We start from the raw sequence: 22,284 nt of genomic DNA, 5'->3' as shown, positions 1-22,284 counted from the left end.
GATAACTGTTATCATGTATCAAATTAATCGTCTCATAGTTGTGGATTAAATGTTTGCATTAATTTTAATAATAACAATTTCAGTAATAAATTTGGTAATAAATATTATAATTTAATATATTACGTAGCAAATTCATACCTATATTTTCTTTCGACAAATTGAATTGATGTATTTTATGCCTGCTTATACAGCAGGACCAGAAATGTTTCATAGTCCTCACTCTCAAGTAATGTTTTATTAATTTAACTTCTAAGCAGGAACGTGTTTGCGTATGCGTGTTTTAAACCTACATGGAAGGAAGTATTTTAATGTTTGTGTATATATTTACCACTAAGTATTACGCATTTGAACTTGAATACCGCACGCTCTACCACTTCTGTACCAAGACTATTGGGGCTTTGGAAGGAGACTTTGTGTCATCAACAGTGTAATGCCAGTTTTCTTACATAATTTTAAACTTGTGATTACTTTTCACTATGAATACTTTAGTTTACCAAATATGTTCCAGGGTAGTTTCACTCTCATAAAGTTTCATTTGGCACACCAATACGTTTGGTATGTACCCTAATGTTTACGAAAGTGATTATATACAGGTTTACGTTGCTAAACGTAGGTTCGCCATCTTAACCAACTTCGGCATCGTGTTTAGGGACACATTTCTGTTTCATTCACGAAATTACTCCTACCAAATGGATATACCAAGAGCTATGATGTAACCATAGAAATTAAAAAAAAACTGTTTCGTTTTATGATGACCTTTAACAAGCGAACAGGTAAAGGACAAATTTAAATGTTTAAATGTTCGTTAAAAAAAAATCAACAGCTCAATATTACTGTAGTATAGGTACTTCCCATGACATTTTCAACATTCAAGTGAGGCATTGAACAATTTGCGGGTGCGCGGGAATAAGGGGATAAGTCAAATAGTGGCAAAAAAAATTTTAAGGTATGAAATAAAGGAGAACAAGCTCTACAAATTGGTCCGAATGGGTTAAGTCTAGCACCCTTGTGTGTTATTCTATGGCACTGAACTTTTGGAATGATTAATTACTGATCTTGCATACTTGGAAGAACTTTAAATGTTTAATATCTTAATTTAAGTAATTTTGACATATCCCCTTTTTCCCGCGCACCCGCGAATTTAAATAATTCCACTAAATAAATCGTGATATTTTTTTACCTTCCAGATAATTAGACTAGACAAACATTTGCCAGTTATTATTTTTTCATATAAATTATGAACTTATATATATATATATATATATATATATATATATATATATATATATATATTGCTGTCCAATTATAAACCATTCTAAATGTGCACTCTTTCGGGGCACATGATTATAACAAATATCGATTGTACATGTTTAAAGGAATGCATAACCTTCCGTTGTTGGCTTTGGAGTATAACATGAAAAGACTGGCGTAGTTGGAGCCAGTTTATAGATTAGGTCCATATGCATAAAATCTCCATTGTATCGGCGTGAATGTGATGATTTACTGCGAAATTTTTTGTGATCCCTCAAATCTGTCGATTAAATGAGGGCAAATAATGTTCCAAATAGGGTCTCTAGAGACGGGGCCAAATTGTCGGTCGTCAGTGAATTTATGGCCGCCAGGGAGGAAGTTTTTAGCTCCCCAACTTTCTGTTTGTGGCCCATATATCACGACACCGCTTCAAGGTGGTTCAATACGGCGAAAACTGGATTGAACCAGCTGGTCATTGTAGAAAGGGAAGTTTTACTGCTGTGTGCGGGAACCTTCTTAGTTGTTAAGGCCCCGCTAGGGTAGCCAATTAAATATGTAGAGCTACTTTCGTGCTGCTTAGTAGGCTCCACACACACACTTAAACGTTGGGCTGAATAAAACTGTGTAATAAATTAGATTTCTTAAATTGTGTGACTCTTCACTGGTAATGTTGACATAAGGTAAGTCACAGTTAGGTGTTATTTGATTGATATGGAACATACATAAATACACACTGGAGTAGGTGGAATTACAAATAACACAACACAACACTGTGAATATTAAATATAGAATTATTTTATTTCCAATGTAAAAACGATTTAAAAGATTTCAATCTTATTAATATATTTAATTATTATTCATATCCAAAACAACAACCTAACTTAACGGTGACATCATAGTAATTCAATAAAAGTTCAATTATCAGGAGTTATGTTGCGCACATTTAAATATTTTCAAAAGTCTTAATTCGGGTTCGTTGACACTACACAGTTTTTAATTAATGTTTTTTTTTTAGGGAACTTAAATCAATTTACCTCGGCTAGATAGGTTCAAAATCATCGGCAGAGCTCAGAGCCTCTCATCTATAGGACCACTGAGTCTGTTAATTAATGTGTAAATTCGTAAAATTTATGTCCAAGTATTATTTAAATCCTCTATAAAGTCAATTTAATTCATGAAATCAATGTTTATAATAAGTTTCGGCGACGATGTGACGTAAAAACGGGAGTTTCGTGATTCGTGCATAAGATTAGGGCACAAAAAATCTGGGCACTTTTATTACTCACGTTAATCACTCCTATGATATTTATCTTTTTAGATAAATCCTATTTAAATGTTCTGAACTCCCTAATGGTTCATAATTATCATCCACTATCCGGGATGCCTGATGCTAGATAGCTAATTTTCAGGATTTAAATTCGCCGACGTCACGAAGTTGCCGCTCATTCAGCTGGCCATTGTAGAACTCTCTTTCTTACTAGTTTCCTCAAACTAACCAGTAAGACTCACTTTTAAATGGTGGCCCGTGATTGGCCAAAAGGACCGTTTCAGTTACCTAATTTCTTACCGAAAACGTAAACTCCGAACGCAACAATTGCGCGGATAACAAAATTTCACTTAAAATTCAAATACATAAATATTAAAATTAATAATTTACATAATAAAATTACGGCGTTAATTTTACCGTTTACAGTTTTCAAGTCCATTAGTCCTTAGAGGGGTATCAACAATACCTCGTTCAAATAGTCCGGTAAAAATCCAAAGAATCACTTTTCCATAGACATACATAACCAAATATCGCCGTTTCTGAAAATAAATGATATTATACATAGAGCAAACAAAAATAAAATAAATCGTAAATAATAATAAATAATTAAACTGTCAAAACAAACATGTTGCAGTACAGATTTTGCCGCCCTTGTCAATTACATTGAACAGTGCTCTTTGACCTGTTCAAAACGGTGCAATGTGATTGGCACTTCTCTTTCTCCGTCGCACAATACACAACACTCTTCGTTGCCTAGCAACGCGCGCACCAAACGACAAACAAAAAAAAACAACTTGAGAGAGACTACCTCTCCTCCTCGATTCGTTTTTTACCGTTGCGCGCCTGAAAATCGCGCCTTTTTAAACACTTTTTATCGGGTCGTCGCTGCTAACAGACCTGCGCGAAGAAGTTCGCGGATTTTGCAGTGCAAAATCTTCGAAGGCTGGAACTGCTGCTGCTCTCCGACAGCTTCTGCCTTGAGCCGCTCCTGTTGAGAAGGACTCGGGAGGACTTACTTACTGTGAGTATGATTCACTAAAGGGATTCGAAGGGGTGCAATGTACACGTGAGTCAACAATAGGACGTTCTCCAGGTCACGTCACGGCAATGGGTCAACGTCCATCTGCGGTGATGACTGCATCCTTGCTGCGACTCCTCCTTCCTGCAGCGGACAGCGGCGTCGAGACGGCGCCTGTCCTCAAAACGACCAACAAACCTGGCCTGGCTCACCACGCGTCGACGGGGTCTGGCGTGGGGCGATGATGCTGTACCAGACAGCACGGCATCTGGCACTGCAGCTGACGTCATCAACTGCTGATGTGGCGGCGTCCAGCCGCCCTGCCTCACGACTACGCGCGAGACGGCGTCGTGGCGTCTGCGGTGCTGATTGCGTGGGGCGAGGTCACCACTTCCCACAAGGAAGCACTCGTCTATTCCCATCACTGTTAGGTACACAATCGTTGCGAACCGCACTACGTCTAGCTCACTCTGGTGTAACCTTCGCACCTGACTTAAGTATAGGTGTCCGGGTCTTAATCGATACCTTAATCACTATGTGCGTACTTGTACTCTTGCAAATACAAGTGTCTGCAGGCAATACAACTTGTGTACTTGCCGCGGAACACTATGACGTCACCGTTAAAACAAAAATATCTTAAATTAACCTTAAAATTCCTAGCTTAACATATAACATTCTCATTATTAACATCATTGTTAGAAAAAAAATAAATAAATACTATTAATTATTAAATCTCAATTCTTGCATAACAATGCCTGGTTATCAATATCCATTAAATTCAATATTAGTACTTTGCTTGCTACTAACATATCACATTGTTAGTTCGTACTTGATTAGTATGCATCACAGTGCATTTGCTTGTTTGTGTTCTCATTTCATGAGATTTCATACATTTCACCACAACATTTCATTATAGCGTATCATTATTGAATATCAAACATCACATGTTTTGCTTTTCATTATAACATATTGATAGCTAACATAATTTATATTCATTACTCAATGTTTGTAACTTACATGTTTACATTTCATTATTAAAAATATTTGCATTTAACTATAGCATATTTAGCTTGCAATTTACATTTGCATTTCATCACACTTGTTAACATTTCATCCAAGAATATATATCATATCATGTACATACTGACAATTAATAGTTCATTGTTATGTTTACATAGTACATACTAGCAATTGATCATATAATATAACATTTATATATAACTATATATATATAATAACATTTACATAACATACCATTAACCTTTCATTATGTTTACAAGTTATACAATCAAAATTTCATAGCGTTTTTACACATTGTTTACATTATCTTCTCCTATACAGAGAAGTCGTTGGTTTACACAATTACCAACTTAGTAACTTTTTCAATTTCAGTCTGCTGTGCTCAGCTCAACAGCTGTAGAGGCTTTATCTTCCTCCTCTCATCTTCCATTACTGTGTTTTCATCCCGTAGCGGTCTCGCTGGGTTGAATAATGTTCACATTTCATCTCATCTTGGTTACTATCAGTAACACATGAGTCTTGTAATCTACTGAGGCTCCTGGCTTCAGTGTAGCTAAGGTTCCTTTTACAAATCAGCTGTTTCACAAACATGCTGTATCAGGATAGCTTTCAACATATGGTATCACATGTTCAATATCTTTTTCATTTCTTTTTAAGAAAATTTTCTTGCTTCTTCAATTTTATAACTTCTGTTAGGCGAAGTTGCTTGTGGACACTTGTTTGCCGGAGTATCTTCACTTCTCGTGACAAAGGGCTTAGATCCTGAGTTTTTCAGATCCACATTCTTCGCTATTCTTCACATCATTCGAAGAATACTATTCAAGCAACTATGACAGTGATGCGAGTGAATAGTGTTGAGACGACGTAATTTTCTCGTATAGGGGCTTCTCCCAATAAATTCTTAAAAATCATCGATTTCAAATTTCAGTGTTTTCATTTCATAGAATATCAATGCCTTGACATCCAAAGTTTAATAAACTAAATATTTCAGCTAAATCTGATTGGATTTGTATGCGAAATGAGTGCATACTTTTCTAACCTGCATTCTGGGTAGAATGCAATCCTAAAGATCATTCTTTTCCCTAAATTCATCCCAGAAATGGTAATAAAATAGTGAAGTTTTAAAATCTTAGTGAGTTCTTCTATAAATATTAGAAAATTTAGTGATTTTCTATTTTTCATCATCAACATAACGACGCCTATTGGATTACTCAGCATCATCATTAAATCAAGGTAACCTGCATAATATTACTCTGCTTGTAGTTGCAAAGGGTTATGTGCTTTTAGAGATGCTTTGCATGCTAGTGTTTATATATGTCTACACAGCAGGATGGGGTATCATACCACCTAGTTACATCGACACTAAATAAGCTTAATTTCTTCTCGTTTGTTAGTACACAGTACATACAGCTTCACATAGGTATAGGCTAGTCTAATGTTGTATATATATGTCTTAGTGACATTTGAGTTCATACTCATACGAGGAATTGTGCAAGCCAACTGATACATAAATACAATACACATTGTACACAGGTAGCTTCACAGGCTACAATAACATCTGTATGGGTGGCATTTCACTTCACCTCAAATACAGCAATATAGCGGGAATTACACTTCCGCATAACCACAGGGTAAATATCTGCATAGGTGGCATTTTACTTCACCTTTACACAGAAACAAGCGGGAATTACACCTCCGCTTAACATTACAAATTACAGTGGCTGCACTACGCCTCACATGGCGTACTAGATCACATAATCACAGTGACATACACTTACTCCTCTGTACAGTTCAGATCCTTGGTCTGAAACTTACACTTAGACTGCTCTCAGCTGTTTATGGTACTACACCTTGTACCATCACGAGGCATTCGCAGCTTAGGTCGGTACTGCTTACATAGTAGTAGGGCTCTTGTATTCCCTTAACTGCGTTATATTATAACGGCCTACTGGTCGGCCTGTTGCTGGCTCTGCTAGTGCATAGCAATTCTCTTGTACTATGTCTGTGATGACATAAGGACCTTCAAATAACAAAAACAATTTCTTGGTTACATGTTCCCAGGCCTTGCTTACTGGAGTTGTTTTCTTCAGTACCTGGTCTCCAATTTTAAATTTTGCTAATTTTGATGCTGGTTTCCTCTTGCGTCTGATGTCAGCTTCTGCTGTCAACTTCCTCTTCACTAGAGCTTCTACCTCTTCTCCTGTAGGTAGTTTTTCTTCATTAGGGGTTTGTTCACATCGGGGTAAATATTTCGGGTTGATCGCCACCGATCTATTCAGGCTCATGGCTTCTCCAGGGGTAACTCCAATAGAACCATGTACAGTATGGTTAATAACGCACTCTACATATGGCAACTTATCTCGCCATGATTGCTGCGAGTTATGGCATAGCGTACGTAAAAGACTCCCTATTGACTTCATGAGTCTTTCCACAGGGTTACTTTGTGGATGCCGTACACTGATGGTTGTAGGTATTGCACCTAATTTCCTGACTCCTGTTTGCCACAAATCACTGGTAAACTGGGTACCTCTGTCTGACAATACCACTTTAGGTAAACCAATTTCTTCAACGAAAGTTTTTAATTTTTGCATAACTGCTTTTGCAGTTGGGTTCACAATTGCATATAATTTGGTGAATTTTGTGAAAACATCTTGCATCACAAAAACATACTTAACACCTCCCTTTGACTGTGGTAGGGGGCCAAATAAATCAACTGATAATAATTCCAATGGTGCTGTTGGAATGATTGGCTGCAATTCTCCATGCAGGTGTTGTCCAGGTGGTTTCACCTTCTGACATAGGTCACAGGCACTTGTGACCTTACTTACATAGCGTGACATGTTAGGCCAATACACTTGCCTCTTTAATGCTTCAATGAGCTTCTTGCTCCCTACATGTCCCAAGGCTACATGTAGTTCCCAGGTGATTGGTTGCATCAAATCAGCTGGTATCACTGGTTTCCAGTGATCTTCGAAAATGCCTCTCTTCCTTGACTGGGCAAACAAAACATTTTCTGCTGACAAGCAGAAATGTTGGTAAATTTTATTGTCAGCTGACTGCTTCTGCAGCTGGTTGATAGTGTTTTTGCAGTACTCATCTGCCTGTTGTTTACATTTTATATCCTTCAGGATATCTCGGAGTTTAGGGTTGGTTTTGAATATCTCTGTGGATACTGGTGCCACTAAAAATTCCTTCTGTCGTTTTGATGTAGATGGTGAACTTTCTTGTAGTTCATGCAGGCGACTTAGGTAATCTGCAGTGGTGTTGGCAGATCCCTTGATATGATGTATATGAATATCATATTCCTGCAGTAGCAAAAACCATCTCGTAAGGCGGCTACCAAATAACTTGCCTGCCTTAAGGCATGTTAACGCCTGGTGATCTGTTAACAATTTCACTGTTTCTCCAAGTAGCAGATCCCTGTACTTCTGGAGTGCCCATATGATGGCCAGAGCCTCTCGCTCTGTAACAGTGTAATTTCTCTCGGCTTGGTTGAGAGTACGACTAGCCATTGCTACAGTCTTTTCAATTCCATTTTCCTCCTGTGCAAGCTTACATCCTAGGGCTGTGTCAGAGGCATCTGTGTATAACAGAAATTCCTTCCCTTGGGTTGGATGGTAGATGACGTGTTCAGTCAGGAACAAGTTTTTCAAGCTGATGAAGGCTTGCTCGTGCTCTTCACTCCACATCCATGCCTGACCTTTCTTCAATAGGCTGAACAGTGGAACTGCACACTGTGCAACTTGGTTGGAGTATATCCTGTAAAACCCAATTATTCCAAGAAACGCTCTTAGCTGTTTCACGTTCCTCGGTGTAGGAAACTCTTGGATGTTCTGCAGCTTGTCTGGGGCTGTCTTAATGCCTTCAGGTGTGAGGATGTGTCCTAAAAAGGGTAATTCCTCTCTGCAGAAAACAGATTTTCTAATTTTCACAGTCATGCCTGCCTCTTGCAATTTGTGCAGTACAGTGGCAACATGCTGCATGTGCTCTTCAAAATTTGATGATGTTATTAATATGTCATCGACATACGCCCTTGCAAATCCCTGACACTCGGGTCCTAAGGTTGCGTCTAGACATCTCGTAAAGTCAGCCACTGCGTTACACAGTCCAAACGGCATAACTGTAAATACATACTGCTGATTCCTGAACAGAAATGATGTATATTGGCAGGAATTAGGCTCTAATGGTATCTGCCAATAGCCTGACGACAGATCCATGGTTGTGAGATACTTCACACCTTGATACAATCTTAAAATTTCTGCCGTTTGTATAGGACTTTCCCTGTCCTTGACTGTAATTTTGTTGAGCTCCCTAGCATCGAGACACAGTCTTACTGTCCCGTCTCGTTTACTCACACAAACTATGGGGTTAGCATAGGGGCTTGCTTCTCTCCTGATTACATTCCAATCAATCATAAGTTGTAGGTAGGCTGTGGCTTCCTGAACGTACTTCACCGGAATGGGATAGCATTTACGGTGGTACGGTGCCTCCTCATTTATTTTAATTTTCGCTTGGTAGAATCTGTTTCTGCCTGGCTTGTCAGAAAATACTGACTGAAAATTGGCCAGTACACCAAACAGTTGTTGCAGCTGACTGGGTGATACACTCTTCACCTCCTGTAGTGACTGTCTTATGTCTTCAAGTGATGCCTGAAGTTGCTCACTTGCTTGTGCATTGTATATGTGCCTGTGCATAGGTTCACTGTACAATATTCCCACAAAACTTTCCCTCACATGCCACTTGCCTGTGAGTGTGACTGGAGTTTCACAGTCATTTGAATGAATTTTACATAGTTTAAAATCTATCACTACACCAAATTGTGATAGAAAGTCGGTGCCTATTATTAGCGGTTTTGCTAGGCCTTTCACAACTAGTGCAGTCATGTCTTTCGGTCTGCCTAGGCCGTGTACTGTTATCAGTACCTGTCTGTTTACAATAGGGCTTGCCCTTGATGTCACTCCAATTATCTTGAGTGCTGGTACTGGTATCTTGGGTAGTATGATGCCCTGATGCTCGAGGTAGTTCACCAACTCCTCACTGATACACGTGACTTCAGCGTCACTGTCAATTAATGCATCCACGTTGCATTCTTCAATTTTTAATGTCACATGTGGACAAACTGTACAAACTTGATGAACCCTATTTTCATCATTTTCATTATAGAGAAAGTCCCTTTCACTTTCTCTTAGCATAACAGTGCATATAAATTTATCGTAGCTGATGCAGCTGTAAATTGGAGTTTTGTCGTTATGTACCCCTGAGCCTGAATAGTGGGTTTCTGTTCGGGGCGATCCAACTGAAACCCGTTCTAGTTTAACGTGCCCTGGTTGGCACGTCCACCTGGAACACGTTGTTGTTGTTCTTTGTGGTTCCAATTACTTGGTCCTGCGACGCTGGACACTGCAGCCTTGAACTCGGCTGCTACCGGGTTCACTTCCCCTCTCTGGTAGTATGCAGCTTGATGTCCTGGATGCTGCGCCTGGAATGGTGGTGGAAATGTCGCGTTCTGGTAGCGTTGCTTGTTTCCAGAGAACTGGCTATTATGGGCTTGGCCGCCATGATTCTCTGTCGTCTGGGGGGAATAATGGTGGGGTGGCATTCGGGTTTCTTCGTGCCGGCCCTGGTATCGAGGTTCCTCCGTCTTGCGGTACTTCCTCGCGTACTCTCTCTCGTCTTCAGACGAGGATCTTGGGCGTCGGTCACGGGACTCCCTGGGAGGCCGTACTTCAGGCGAGTAGGAGCGGCGGCGGTTGTCGTTGCGGTCGTCCTTCCTCTTGCGCTGGTACATCTCTTCGTCGCTATGATAGTTCCTCGTATTTGACCACCAGGTCTTCCTCTTGTTGTAGGGGCCTTTGCGTTGGCTCATAGCGTACCGGCCATATGAGCTTTGCTCTCTGCCCTTGGGTTGCCACGTCATAGTGTGGACAGCTGCCTGACGGTTGTCCCTTGGCTTGTTGTCCCTGTTTTGCCAATAGTTATTCAGGGGTGGCTGGCGGTTCTGCTGGGGTACCCTCTCGTGGTCCTCCTTGGGTGCTGGCGTCCTGTCCATTTTCTCCAGCTTGTCGTAGTTCAGGAGCCTCTCTCTGAACTCTGTGACGTCTCGGTACGTCAGGCCGGACAACTGCTTTTGGTAGCGCAGCGGCAACTGAGTGAGTATTGCCGCTACGAACTCCTCGTCCGTCATGGGCAAGTCGAGGTATCTAGTTTTCTCAAACATTGTTGAGAGGTGGGCTTCCAGCGTTGTGCCCTTCCTGGGGTCATACCTCTCAGTATGGAGCTGGGCACGCAGATTGCTCTGAATGCGCAGACTCCAATACTGCTGGCGGAACATGGCCTGGAAGTGATTGTAGCTACTGGTGGTTGCACTCAGCATTTCCCACCAGTAGAAAGCCTGCCCTTTCAACGCACTGTTGAGGCATTTTAGTACCTCAGCCTCGCTGAGATTGAACGTGGCCGCATATTCCTCAAAGCGCTTCAAGAACCGTATAGGGTTCTCAGTAACCCTTCCTGAAAACGTGGGCATGGCCTCTGCCCAATGCTTGGCCGGGTGGTGGATCAGAGTAGCAGGGTCCATACTCGACGTGTTTACAAACGTCCTGCTACTTGGCCGATGAGTGATGGGGGTGACACGTGACGGTTCCTGGGGCAGGTGCTCAGTGTAGCACTCGGTGCCGCCCTGTTGCTTGCTTGTGGTGGGCAGTGTTGGAACAGTAGGTCCATGGCACTCGCTTGCCTGGGCCTGGCCTATACTACCAGCTGATGCAGCTGTAGGGCTCGGTTGGACAGATAGATTTTCAAACCTGTCCCTCAGCGTAGCTGTGGCCACCTCGATGTCACCAAGCCTACTCTCCAGGTGCTGGATGTGCTCACGCACCTCTTCCCTGGCGTTGGCCTGTCCTCGATGCTCGTTGGCCATCATGTTCCTCAGGGACGTGACGTGGGATTCCAACCCATCTACCCTGCTGTTGTATTGGGAGACCTGTTCGGCTATCTGCTGAATCTCCTCATGTTGTTGCAAGAGTCTAACCTCGATGCTGTGCTCGAGATTCCTTAGGCTGGCATTGTTCTGTTCCATGGCAGCATTGGTCTGTTCCAATCCAGCCCTCAACTCAGCCGTGAGATTGATGTTATTTTGCTCTAGTTTTTCAGTGAGAGCAGTGTTGTTTTGCTCTAGTTTTTCAGTGAGAACGGTGTTGTTTTTTTCCAATTTAGAGTCGTTCTGCTTCATCTGAGCATTTGTCTGCAGCAAGATCTGCATCAGTGACTCTAGTGTCACTGGTGGTGGAGTAGGAGTGCTATCCTGGGGTGCAATTGTGTGTAGGACAGTGTCATTTATGTTTTCCTGCTCCATGATTAGGGGAGATGTGAGCCGCCCTAACCTTTCCTCACAGGTGACTACAGGCGAATTCCCTGCAGATGATGAAGGATTCGACTCACTGCTTGAGGTTTGTGCAGTAGCATACTCCTCCCCTACACTTCGTGATCTTTCTCTAAGAAAGTATTTGTTTTGTTCGTCGGCCATAGTGGTGTGCAAGGAAGTAATTGAAAAAAATAATGCGTTACACAAATAGTGCACTTGCACACAGTACTCGGATGGTACAGAATTTACACAAAAAAATTGTTGAGGTGTCCCTTAACCTCAAAATCGGCCCCACCGTATGGGCTCCAAATAAATATGTGCAGCTCTTTTCCCTCACGCACACACTTGCTATGTTGATATATGTATAGGCCCCACTTGGAGTGCCAAATAAATATGTAGAGCTACTTTCGTGCTGCTTAGTAGGCTCCACACACACACTTAAACGTTGGGCTGAATAAAACTGTGTAATAAATTAGATTTCTTAAATTGTGTGACTCTTCACTGGTAATGTTGACATAAGGTAAGTCACAGTTAGGTGTTATTTGATTGATATGGAACATACATAAATACACACTGGAGTAGGTGGAATTACAAATAACACAACACAACACTGTGAATATTAAATATAGAATTATTTTATTTCCAATGTAAAAACGATTTAAAAGATTTCAATCTTATTAATATATTTAATTATTATTCATATCCAAAACAACAACCTAACTTAACGGTGACATCATAGTAATTCAATAAAAGTTCAATTATCAGGAGTTATGTTGCGCACATTTAAATATTTTCAAAAGTCTTAATTCGGGTTCGTTGACACTACACAGTTTTTAATTAATGTTTTTTTTTTAGGGAACTTAAATCAATTTACCTCGGCTAGATAGGTTCAAAATCATCGGCAGAGCTCAGAGCCTCTCATCTATAGGACCACTGAGTCTGTTAATTAATGTGTAAATTCGTAAAATTTATGTCCAAGTATTATTTAAATCCTCTATAAAGTCAATTTAATTCATGAAATCAATGTTTATAATAAGTTTCGGCGACGATGTGACGTAAAAACGGGAGTTTCGTGATTCGTGCATAAGATTAGGGCACAAAAAATCTGGGCACTTTTATTACTCACGTTAATCACTCCTATGATATTTATCTTTTTAGATAAATCCTATTTAAATGTTCTGAACTCCCTAATGGTTCATAATTATCATCCACTATCCGGGATGCCTGATGCTAGATAGCTAATTTTCAGGATTTAAATTCGCCGACGTCACGAAGTTGCCGCTCATTCAGCTGGCCATTGTAGAACTCTCTTTCTTACTAGTTTCCTCAAACTAACCAGTAAGACTCACTTTTAAATGGTGGCCCGTGATTGGCCAAAAGGACCGTTTCAGTTACCTAATTTCTTACCGAAAACGTAAACTCCGAACGCAACAATTGCGCGGATAACAAAATTTCACTTAAAATTCAAATACATAAATATTAAAATTAATAATTTACATAATAAAATTACGGCGTTAATTTTACCGTTTACAGTTTTCAAGTCCATTAGTCCTTAGAGGGGTATCAACAATACCTCGTTCAAATAGTCCGGTAAAAATCCAAAGAATCACTTTTCCATAGACATACATAACCAAATATCGCCGTTTCTGAAAATAAATGATATTATACATAGAGCAAACAAAAATAAAATAAATCGTAAATAATAATAAATAATTAAACTGTCAAAACAAACATGTTGCAGTACAGCTGTAAGAATATTGTTGCTATATTCTGTGTTACACTTAAATTGCAGTACACAGTAGTGAATTGTGACTACTTATGCCAGTTTGATACTACCCGACTTGGTAACATTAAAAATATTATTTTGGAAACCAGTATTAATTTATTATTTAAAGCAATAAAATTGTTTTAATTTTTAGTAGTCTGTAAATGGGGCCGGGGCCGGTCAATGACCGACCGCCCTGATGTCACGGAGGCCATCTTGGATGACGTCACAGTTGCACTTTTCATTACGTCCATCATATTGAATTCTGACGTCATGGCGGCCATATTGAATGGCCTTGACCATGAACATGAACTTTGACCTCAGATTCCATCTTGGATTCTAGAACATTAGACTTTACGTTGCGGTCGCCATCTTGGATTCTTGAAAATTCCACTTTTCTTAATGGCCGCCATATTGGATGTGTATGACATCACGGTTTCACTTTTCGTTACGGCCGCCATCTTGAATTTCTGTTATTATTTAGATAGAAATTCGGGAAAATTTTTAATATTCAAAAATAATTATATACCTATAATAAAATTTTAATAAAAATCAATATGCCATATTGAATTTGCCACCGTATTGAACATCCGCATTTTTTAGCTACAAAAATTTCATTTAATTAAATTTTAATAATAAAATTTATAAAAAAGGTGCTGGGTAATATTGGTATTTTAGAATGCCAGGAATCTAACTACTGGATATACAAACGTTAAAATAATAAAATTCAATTTTTAATAAGGTACTTTATTTCACTATGTAAAATGCTTGGACTTCAAAAAGAGAGTTAATTATATATGTATGGTAACTTATGAGAAAAATGTGGCCCAATTAGATGTTATTGTTTGATCATTTTCCTTTCTTCCTTCAGAAAACAGTTAATTGCATCTTAGTTGCGATCAAGCAGTGGTAATGGCAGATTTATTTTTTCTGCCTTTGAATTCGCCACTGATGCGATTGGAATGACAATTAATTTTAATAAATGCATGATTTTGATTTGATTGATCACCAGGGCCGGTGCAAGGTAAATTGGCGTCCTAGGCAAAAAAAAATTAATCCCTCCCCCCAGGGCCGGACACCCCAAAATATTTTTTTTCCCTGCCTCAAAATACATCACGTAAGCCTAAGATTTTGTCAACAATCAAATGTAAGCAGGGTTGTAGTTGTTTTTTTTTTACTTTTTTACTTATTACCAATCTTAAACAGATCACCGTGGACTTAAAATAATTACTTATATCAATATAAACATTCCAAACTGTTTCAAAAATCCATTTTCATCTAGTTACAATAATCGTTAAACATATTATATCAGCTGTTATGTGTCGTGCTGCGCCTTCCCCCCCCCCCCCCTTTTTTCCATCTACTTTGCGCCCTGGGCGGTTGCACAGTTCGCCTACATGGACGCGCCGGCCCTGTTGATCACTGAAAGAATGGTGACAAGAATTGAATGAAACCAGCGGGTAAATAATTTACATATATATTTTTTAATAACAAATATAGCAATATACAAGTTTGGTGTCAATTCACAAGCGACCACACCGCGCGGACGTCTCAAACACACAGCGTCTGTCTGACGTACAACAGCTGCGGCAGCGCCAGCACGGCGACGAGTACGGACGCGGCGGCGGACTGGTGCTGCGCCCTGGCGGCGGGCACCGAGAAGCTGCTGGCGTGGGTCACGTTCAAGGTGACGACGCCCTCCGCCAGGCCGCGCGGCGAGCGCACCACGAACACGTACTCGCCTTCGTCGGCGAGCGTCACCGAGTGCAGCATCAGCACCGCCTCGTGGCAGTAGGGGGTGCGGCCGATCTGCAACACGGCACTCGCACGTCAGCAGGCGATCGGTCCAAGGACAAAATATACATGGTGGATGGCTTACTGATATTGGTGGATGACTGATTGGTAGGGACCGGAAAAATTCGCGGGTTCAATGACCTATAGGATGAACTCCATAGTTCTACGTACACTCGGTCAAATGCCACCCACTCATTGGCTGCTGTCTTGTGAAACGTTCCAGCGTAGCAGCCTGTGATTCGATAAAGCTTTGGTTGGGTGTTTCTCATTGGCCCAGAGTCACCCAGGTGAGTTGTGAACCAATAGCGCTGAGGTATAACGATTTGTAATTTAGCCTATCGCGAAATGAATCCGCGAATTTTTCCGGTCTCTACTGATTACTAGGGCCATGTAATTTTCGCGAAAAGATTTCAAGACCAGCTGTGTGTCAAGAACTCTGTATCACTGTCTGTGTCTCTTGGTTGGCTGGGTTTATTCCAGGCGCATGTCTACTGTCGGCGCACCAATCACAGCCACCCAGTGCGGAAGCAAATACTTCCTGAATGGCCCGGCCAAACATGGCGATGGCTTCTCTCGCATACGGCCGCCAATCACAAGGGAACAATCGCTAGAGAGGGTATACCTTTTTGCAGTCTAATAAGCAGTCAGATTATTTCGCGAAAAATGCATGCCCCTACTGATTATACTTGGTAGATGACTTACTACAATTGATTGATGACTGACCACACTTGGTGGGTGACTTGACTTCACTTGGTGGGTGACTGACAACTTTTGGTGGATCTCTGACTACTCTTGGTACGTGAATGACTACACTTGGTGGATGAGGACTAAGTTGGTGGGTGAATGACTTAAATTGGTGGATGACTGACCACTTTTGGTGGATGACTGACTACAATTCGTGGATTTGTGACTACTCTTGGTAAGTTAATAACTACACTTGGTGGATAAAGACTACAGTTGGTGGGTGAATGACTAACATTGATTGATGACTGACCACACTTGGTGGGTGACTCACTTCACTTGGTGGGTGACTGACAACTTTTGGTGTATGACTGACTACAATTGGTGGAGAACTAATTACATTTGGTGTATGACTGACTATACCTGGTGGATGATTAACTACACTTGGTGGATAACTATCTACACATTGTCGATAACTAGCTTCACTTGGTGGATGACTGACTACACATGGTGGATGATGGACTACACTTGGTGGATGATTGACTACACTTGGTGGTGACTAACTACACTTGTTGGATAACTATATATTTATAGTAAGTAGCATAACAAATTAATGTATATTAAAAATAGGGGGTTGTTATTCTCAATATTTAACAAGCCAGGTAAATGCAAGTTGGCGGTATTATGCCATCATGCTACAGTGTCCGACATTTGATGTATTTGCTTTTGACTATAATAGAGGTTACCGACTCAGATGCCCTTGATTTGAAGATACAAATAAAATTTCTCAGGCAGAAAAAGAGGAGAGAAACCTGACCCAAATAGAAATAGGCTTCTCAACTACTGGATGATCTGGCAGAAAACATAGGAAACACAAGAGAAGAAGAAAAAACATGACTCGAGGAAATGTTGACTAAAGGAGTGAGTTGTTGGCAAACCTAATTCTTGTGCTGTAGAGCGTTATGCACCACTAAATTGTAAGTGAAATCTTTAACAACTCTATTTATTTTATATGACTAAAACACACCAATTGTAATGTTTTGAATTACATTTTCCTTAAAATTGTGTCCAAGCATTCAAGGAAATCATCCAACAACACCTACAGCACTGTAATATTTAATTTATTTAAGTTGTAGAAACTTTTCAGCTAATAATTTTATTCAACATAGTTTAATCTAGTTACTTGCATTAATTAGATATAAAATAATTATTAAGTAGTAAATTTTTAAAATCCATAAAAGTTCCATTTTAAGGTTTATGCGATTCAAGAGACCTAAGAACTCCAATCTGCTGTCGGTGGCTGAGTTAAAAATGAAATTATGTTACATTTTTGCATGTAAATAAAAAATTATTTGCTGGATTATATACACAACGATCATGATATACAATTTTTCTGTATTAATATATATTTTTTTGGTCAAATTGGAGATTATGTACATTCTTCAACCACCATAAATGTATTTTAACTGTTCCTAAAAATAAACCGCAGTTTGTGCTAAGCAAGGGTTGAAGAGAATCGCCACACATTAAAAAAACTCTTTCATATGAGAAATTAACTTCTATTTTTGCGAGAGAGTAGAGAGTTTGGAATAAAAAAAAACTGAGAATCCCTTCTCTCTACCGAAATTAATGAGTGGATTAAAACTTCTCGTCCGTGCTCCAGTGTACTGAACTTGTTGACCTCCTTTTACGGCGACGTAAAAAAAAAGATGAATAAATTAAGTTAGGCCTCTGCTAGGTACCGTAAATTATCACACTTATTTGGCTAAGATTTTTTAAAGACGTTTTGAGGTGTACCTTAAGTAGATTTAGATGTAATATTACCTGTTTAATAACCATGGGTAACTCTCGCAAATTTATATTCCCTAGTGCAAGACCATAATCAATCCAAAATATTTTATACATTTATATTTTATATATAATGAAGATAGCGTGATATTTTCGTAATAAGTAAAATCAAACACAAATTGACCTATTGAAAAATTATTTTACATTGGCATCTCATTACGAATTTCCACTCGTAAGAATGTGAAAAACGTTAAATAAGGTTTTAACAGTAAAAAAAATATTCTTACGATAATCAAGCAGTTATGTATTTTAGGTATAAACAGTAAACAAAATATATATATATTTTTTCAAGTCCACTGCTTAACGTGTGTAGAAGGAATTGGTTTGTTTTATGGAGGGAAAATTCACCCTTCCAATATACTGGAGCAGGAGATAAAATCCTGCGTACAAATAACATGCATGAAGAGTTATAAAGTACGATCCATCCCATTTTTCGAGACTGGACCGTTCGTTATGGCTGTGGAAATGGGGTAAGTTTGGATTTACAGTGAGAGATCGTATGTCCGAAAAAATCGAGCAAGAGGTAAGAAATACAGCAAAAGTAACAACGTTCATAATGGAGATGGGCCGGCTGAACCCTCGACATGTCTAGTATTTGAAAGATTTGTGATTCAGGAACAAAAATTGCTAAGAAATTTTTGGAGGAAATCTAGTAACTTCAAAAGTCAACACTGGCAACTCTGGAGATAACTATTTATGTTTGTATTATTCTTCATACTAATTTTTTACAGGTTCTCAAGATATTGTACTTTGATGTATAATCAAGTAAATAAAATTAAAATTTTTATTTATTCGGGAAACGTAATTCGTGATACTAATCGTTATTATTTTATTTTTGTCCTGAGACTTACACTCGGATTCAAAGAACGATTTGTGTTTCGATTTAAAGGTTAGGATTCCACCCAACAGTAATAGAAACGTGGTATTAATTTTCAATTCTTCTTTGTTACATTAAATTATGAACTAAGTAGTAAAAAAATATTATTTTTTATTTTTTACTTAATTACTATTTATAGTTATTCTTTTGTGTAACAATATTTTTTTAGATTACCTGTGAAAAATCTGTTTTACTAATTAATTTCATAAATATATGTTTGAATTCAAACTATATATTACGTTAAGATGAGGTAGAAATATTTATCTTCAATGAATAAAATAATTGTATTTATTATTACTACATTATGGTCTTATACTTCCAAACCATTTCTTAACTTTAAAATTACGTATTGCTGAAACTTATTAATCACCCGTTCACCGGATTGTGTTGAGAAAAGACGCAATCCTTTTTCTTGAGCCAAATATTTTGAGCAGTTTTATATTTGTTTAAAAATCGGCTCAGGAAGGATTTTTTTTACTCCAAAACTACCTTTAGTATCAAAACTACTACTTCATCGGTTTAGAATCGCGTGCAAATAACCTATATTTAAGTGGTATACACCCGAAGAAAATTTTATCGTGGACATCGAGGTAGAGTTTACATAAACCCTTATGACATAGTTCAATTCTTAAGGGTATTGATTTCAATGGAAGTTATGTTTAAAAAATTGTATTTCTACAAAGTATCTAAAGATATTTGAATTAAATTAGCACGCTGGCCATGACGTTTTTTTTACTCAACGGGGTTTCCAATGCCCATTAAAAAAAGGTTAACATACTCCTTCCCCTTTTTATCAAAACAAGACAGGAGCGTCCCCATTTATTTCACATAACATTTTGCAGTAATATTGTCACGCGACCCTATGAAAAACACATTATTATAATATTTTAATGCCTAAGACTCGCCGGTTTCGTACAACGCATCCATGTTCCAGTTGCAATGATGCAACTCTTGCACGCAGAGCTTTTAGAAAAGTAATTTACCAGTATTTGGCTGGCTTGTTCCAACAGTCCCTAAGCTTGACTCCAAAAAATATTTGTGTGTGTGTGTGTGGGGGGGGGGGATGATAGGTTTAACAAAGGGGACAGCCTCTCTCGAGTTTTTTTTTAAATTTTGAAGCTTTGTTATATTTATGTTTCCTAAATACTTAAATTAATGTGTTAAAACTTTCTCTCTTTTTTTTCGTTTGTTGTACGAAACTATTAAAGTTTCAGTACTTGGAACCATTAATTTGTAAATATCCCAAGGTTCAAGTATCTGACTTACTTCACGTCATGTTTTGCAAATGCTTACTTTCTTTGTACGACAAACCCTCCCGTGAAGTTTTCCTGGAGACGTCCCTGGCAGTTACCACGGGAGGTTCTTTTCAGAGGAATTCGTACGAATTGCGGCAGGCTTCATTGGTGCCCGAGAGCTATCGAGCTACCAGAAAACTAAGTTTTCCACTGTACTGTCCCCATGATTTCCTCTGCATTGAGGGATGTCGGTACCTGTAATTTGACGTATCTTTGCCTACTTCATTGGTGCCCGAGAGCTATCGAGCTACCAGAAAACTAAGTTTTCCACTGTACTGTCCCCATGATTTCCTCTGCAGTGAGGGATGTCGGTACCTGTAATTTGACGTATCTTTGCCTACTTCATTGGTGCCCGAGAGCTATCGAGCTACCAGAAAACTAAGTTTTCCACTGTACTGTCCCCATGATTTCCTCTGCAGTGAGGGATGTCGGTACCTGTAATTTGACGTATCTTTGCCTACTTCATTGGTGCCCGAGAGCTATCGAGCTACCAGAAAACTAAGTTTTCCACTGTACTGTCCCCATGATTTCCTCTGCAGTGAGGGATGTCGGTACCTGTAATTTGACGTATCTTTGCCTACTTCATTGGTGCCCGAGAGCTATCGAGCTACCAGAAAACTAAGTTTTCCACTGTACTGTCCCCATGATTTCCTCTGCATTGAGGGATGTCGGTACCTGTAATTTGACGTATCTTTGCCTACTTCATTGGTGCCCGAGAGCTATCGAGCTACCAGAAAACTAAGTTTTCCACTGTACTGTCCCCATGATTTCCTCTGCAGTGAGGGATGTCGGTACCTGTAATTTGACGTATCTTTGCCTACTTCATTGGTGCCCGAGAGCTATCGAGCTACCAGAAAACTAAGTTTTCCACTGTACTGTCCCCATGATTTCCTCTGCAGTGAGGGATGTCGGTACCTGTAATTTGACGTATCTTTGCCTACTTCATTGGTGCCCGAGAGCTATCGAGCTACCAGAAAACTAAGTTTTCCACTGTACTGTCCCCATGATTTCCTCTGCATTGAGGGATGTCGGTACCTGTAATTTGACGTATCTTTGCCTACTTCATTGGTGCCCGAGAGCTATCGAGCTACCAGAAAACTAAGTTTTCCACTGTACTGTCCCCATGATTTCCTCTGCATTGAGGGATGTCGGTACCTGTAATTTGACGTATCTTTGCCTACTTCATTGGTGCCCGAGAGCTATCGAGCTACCAGAAAACTAAGTTTTCCACTGTACTGTCCCCATGATTTCCTCTGCATTGAGGGATGTCGGTACCTGTAATTTGACGTATCTTTGCCTACTTCATTGGTGCCCGAGAGCTATCGAGCTACCAGAAAACTAAGTTTTCCACTGTACTGTCCCCATGATTTCCTCTGCATTGAGGGATGTCGGTACCTGTAATTTGACGTATCTTTGCCTACTTCATTGGTGCCCGAGAGCTATCGAGCTACCAGAAAACTAAGTTTTCCACTGTACTGTCCCCATGATTTCCTCTGCAGTGAGGGATGTCGGTACCTGTAATTTGACGTATCTTTGCCTACTTCATTGGTGCCCGAGAGCTATCGAGCTACCAGAAAACTAAGTTTTCCACTGTACTGTCCCCATGATTTCCTCTGCATTGAGGGATGTCGGTACCTGTAATTTGACGTATCTTTGCCTACTTCATTGGTGCCCGAGAGCTATCGAGCTACCAGAAAACTAAGTTTTCCACTGTACTGTCCCCATGATTTCCTCTGCAGTGAGGGATGTCGGTACCTGTAATTTGACGTATCTTTGCCTACTTCATTGGTGCCCGAGAGCTATCGAGCTACCAGAAAACTAAGTTTTCCACTGTACTGTCCCCATGATTTCCTCTGCAGTGAGGGATGTCGGTACCTGTAATTTGACGTATCTTTGCCTACTTCATTGGTGCCCGAGAGCTATCGAGCTACCAGAAAACTAAGTTTTCCACTGTACTGTCCCCATGATTTCCTCTGCATTGAGGGATGTCGGTACCTGTAATTTGACGTATCTTTGCCTACTTCATTGGTGCCCGAGAGCTATCGAGCTACCAGAAAACTAAGTTTTCCACTGTACTGTCCCCATGATTTCCTCTGCAGTGAGGGATG

General features: G+C 39.7%; 1 protein-coding gene across 1 annotated transcript in view; it reads right to left on the bottom strand.

Moving 5' to 3' along the window:
* Positions 1 to 15,232: 15,232 nt before the first annotated feature.
* Positions 15,233 to 22,284, bottom strand: part of LOC134537269 (hemicentin-2) — a 141,992-nt gene continuing 134,940 nt past the window's right edge. The window contains exon 7 of the mRNA XM_063377541.1: positions 15,233 to 15,490. Within this exon, the coding sequence (XP_063233611.1) occupies positions 15,233 to 15,490 (258 nt within the window). The remainder of the gene's footprint in view (positions 15,491 to 22,284) is intronic.

This window comes from Bacillus rossius, chromosome 12, assembly GCF_032445375.1.
Source record: "Bacillus rossius redtenbacheri isolate Brsri chromosome 12, Brsri_v3, whole genome shotgun sequence".
Classification (NCBI taxonomy): Eukaryota; Metazoa; Arthropoda; class Insecta; order Phasmatodea; family Bacillidae; genus Bacillus; species Bacillus rossius.
This window is presented reverse-complemented; position numbering and strand designations above follow the sequence as displayed.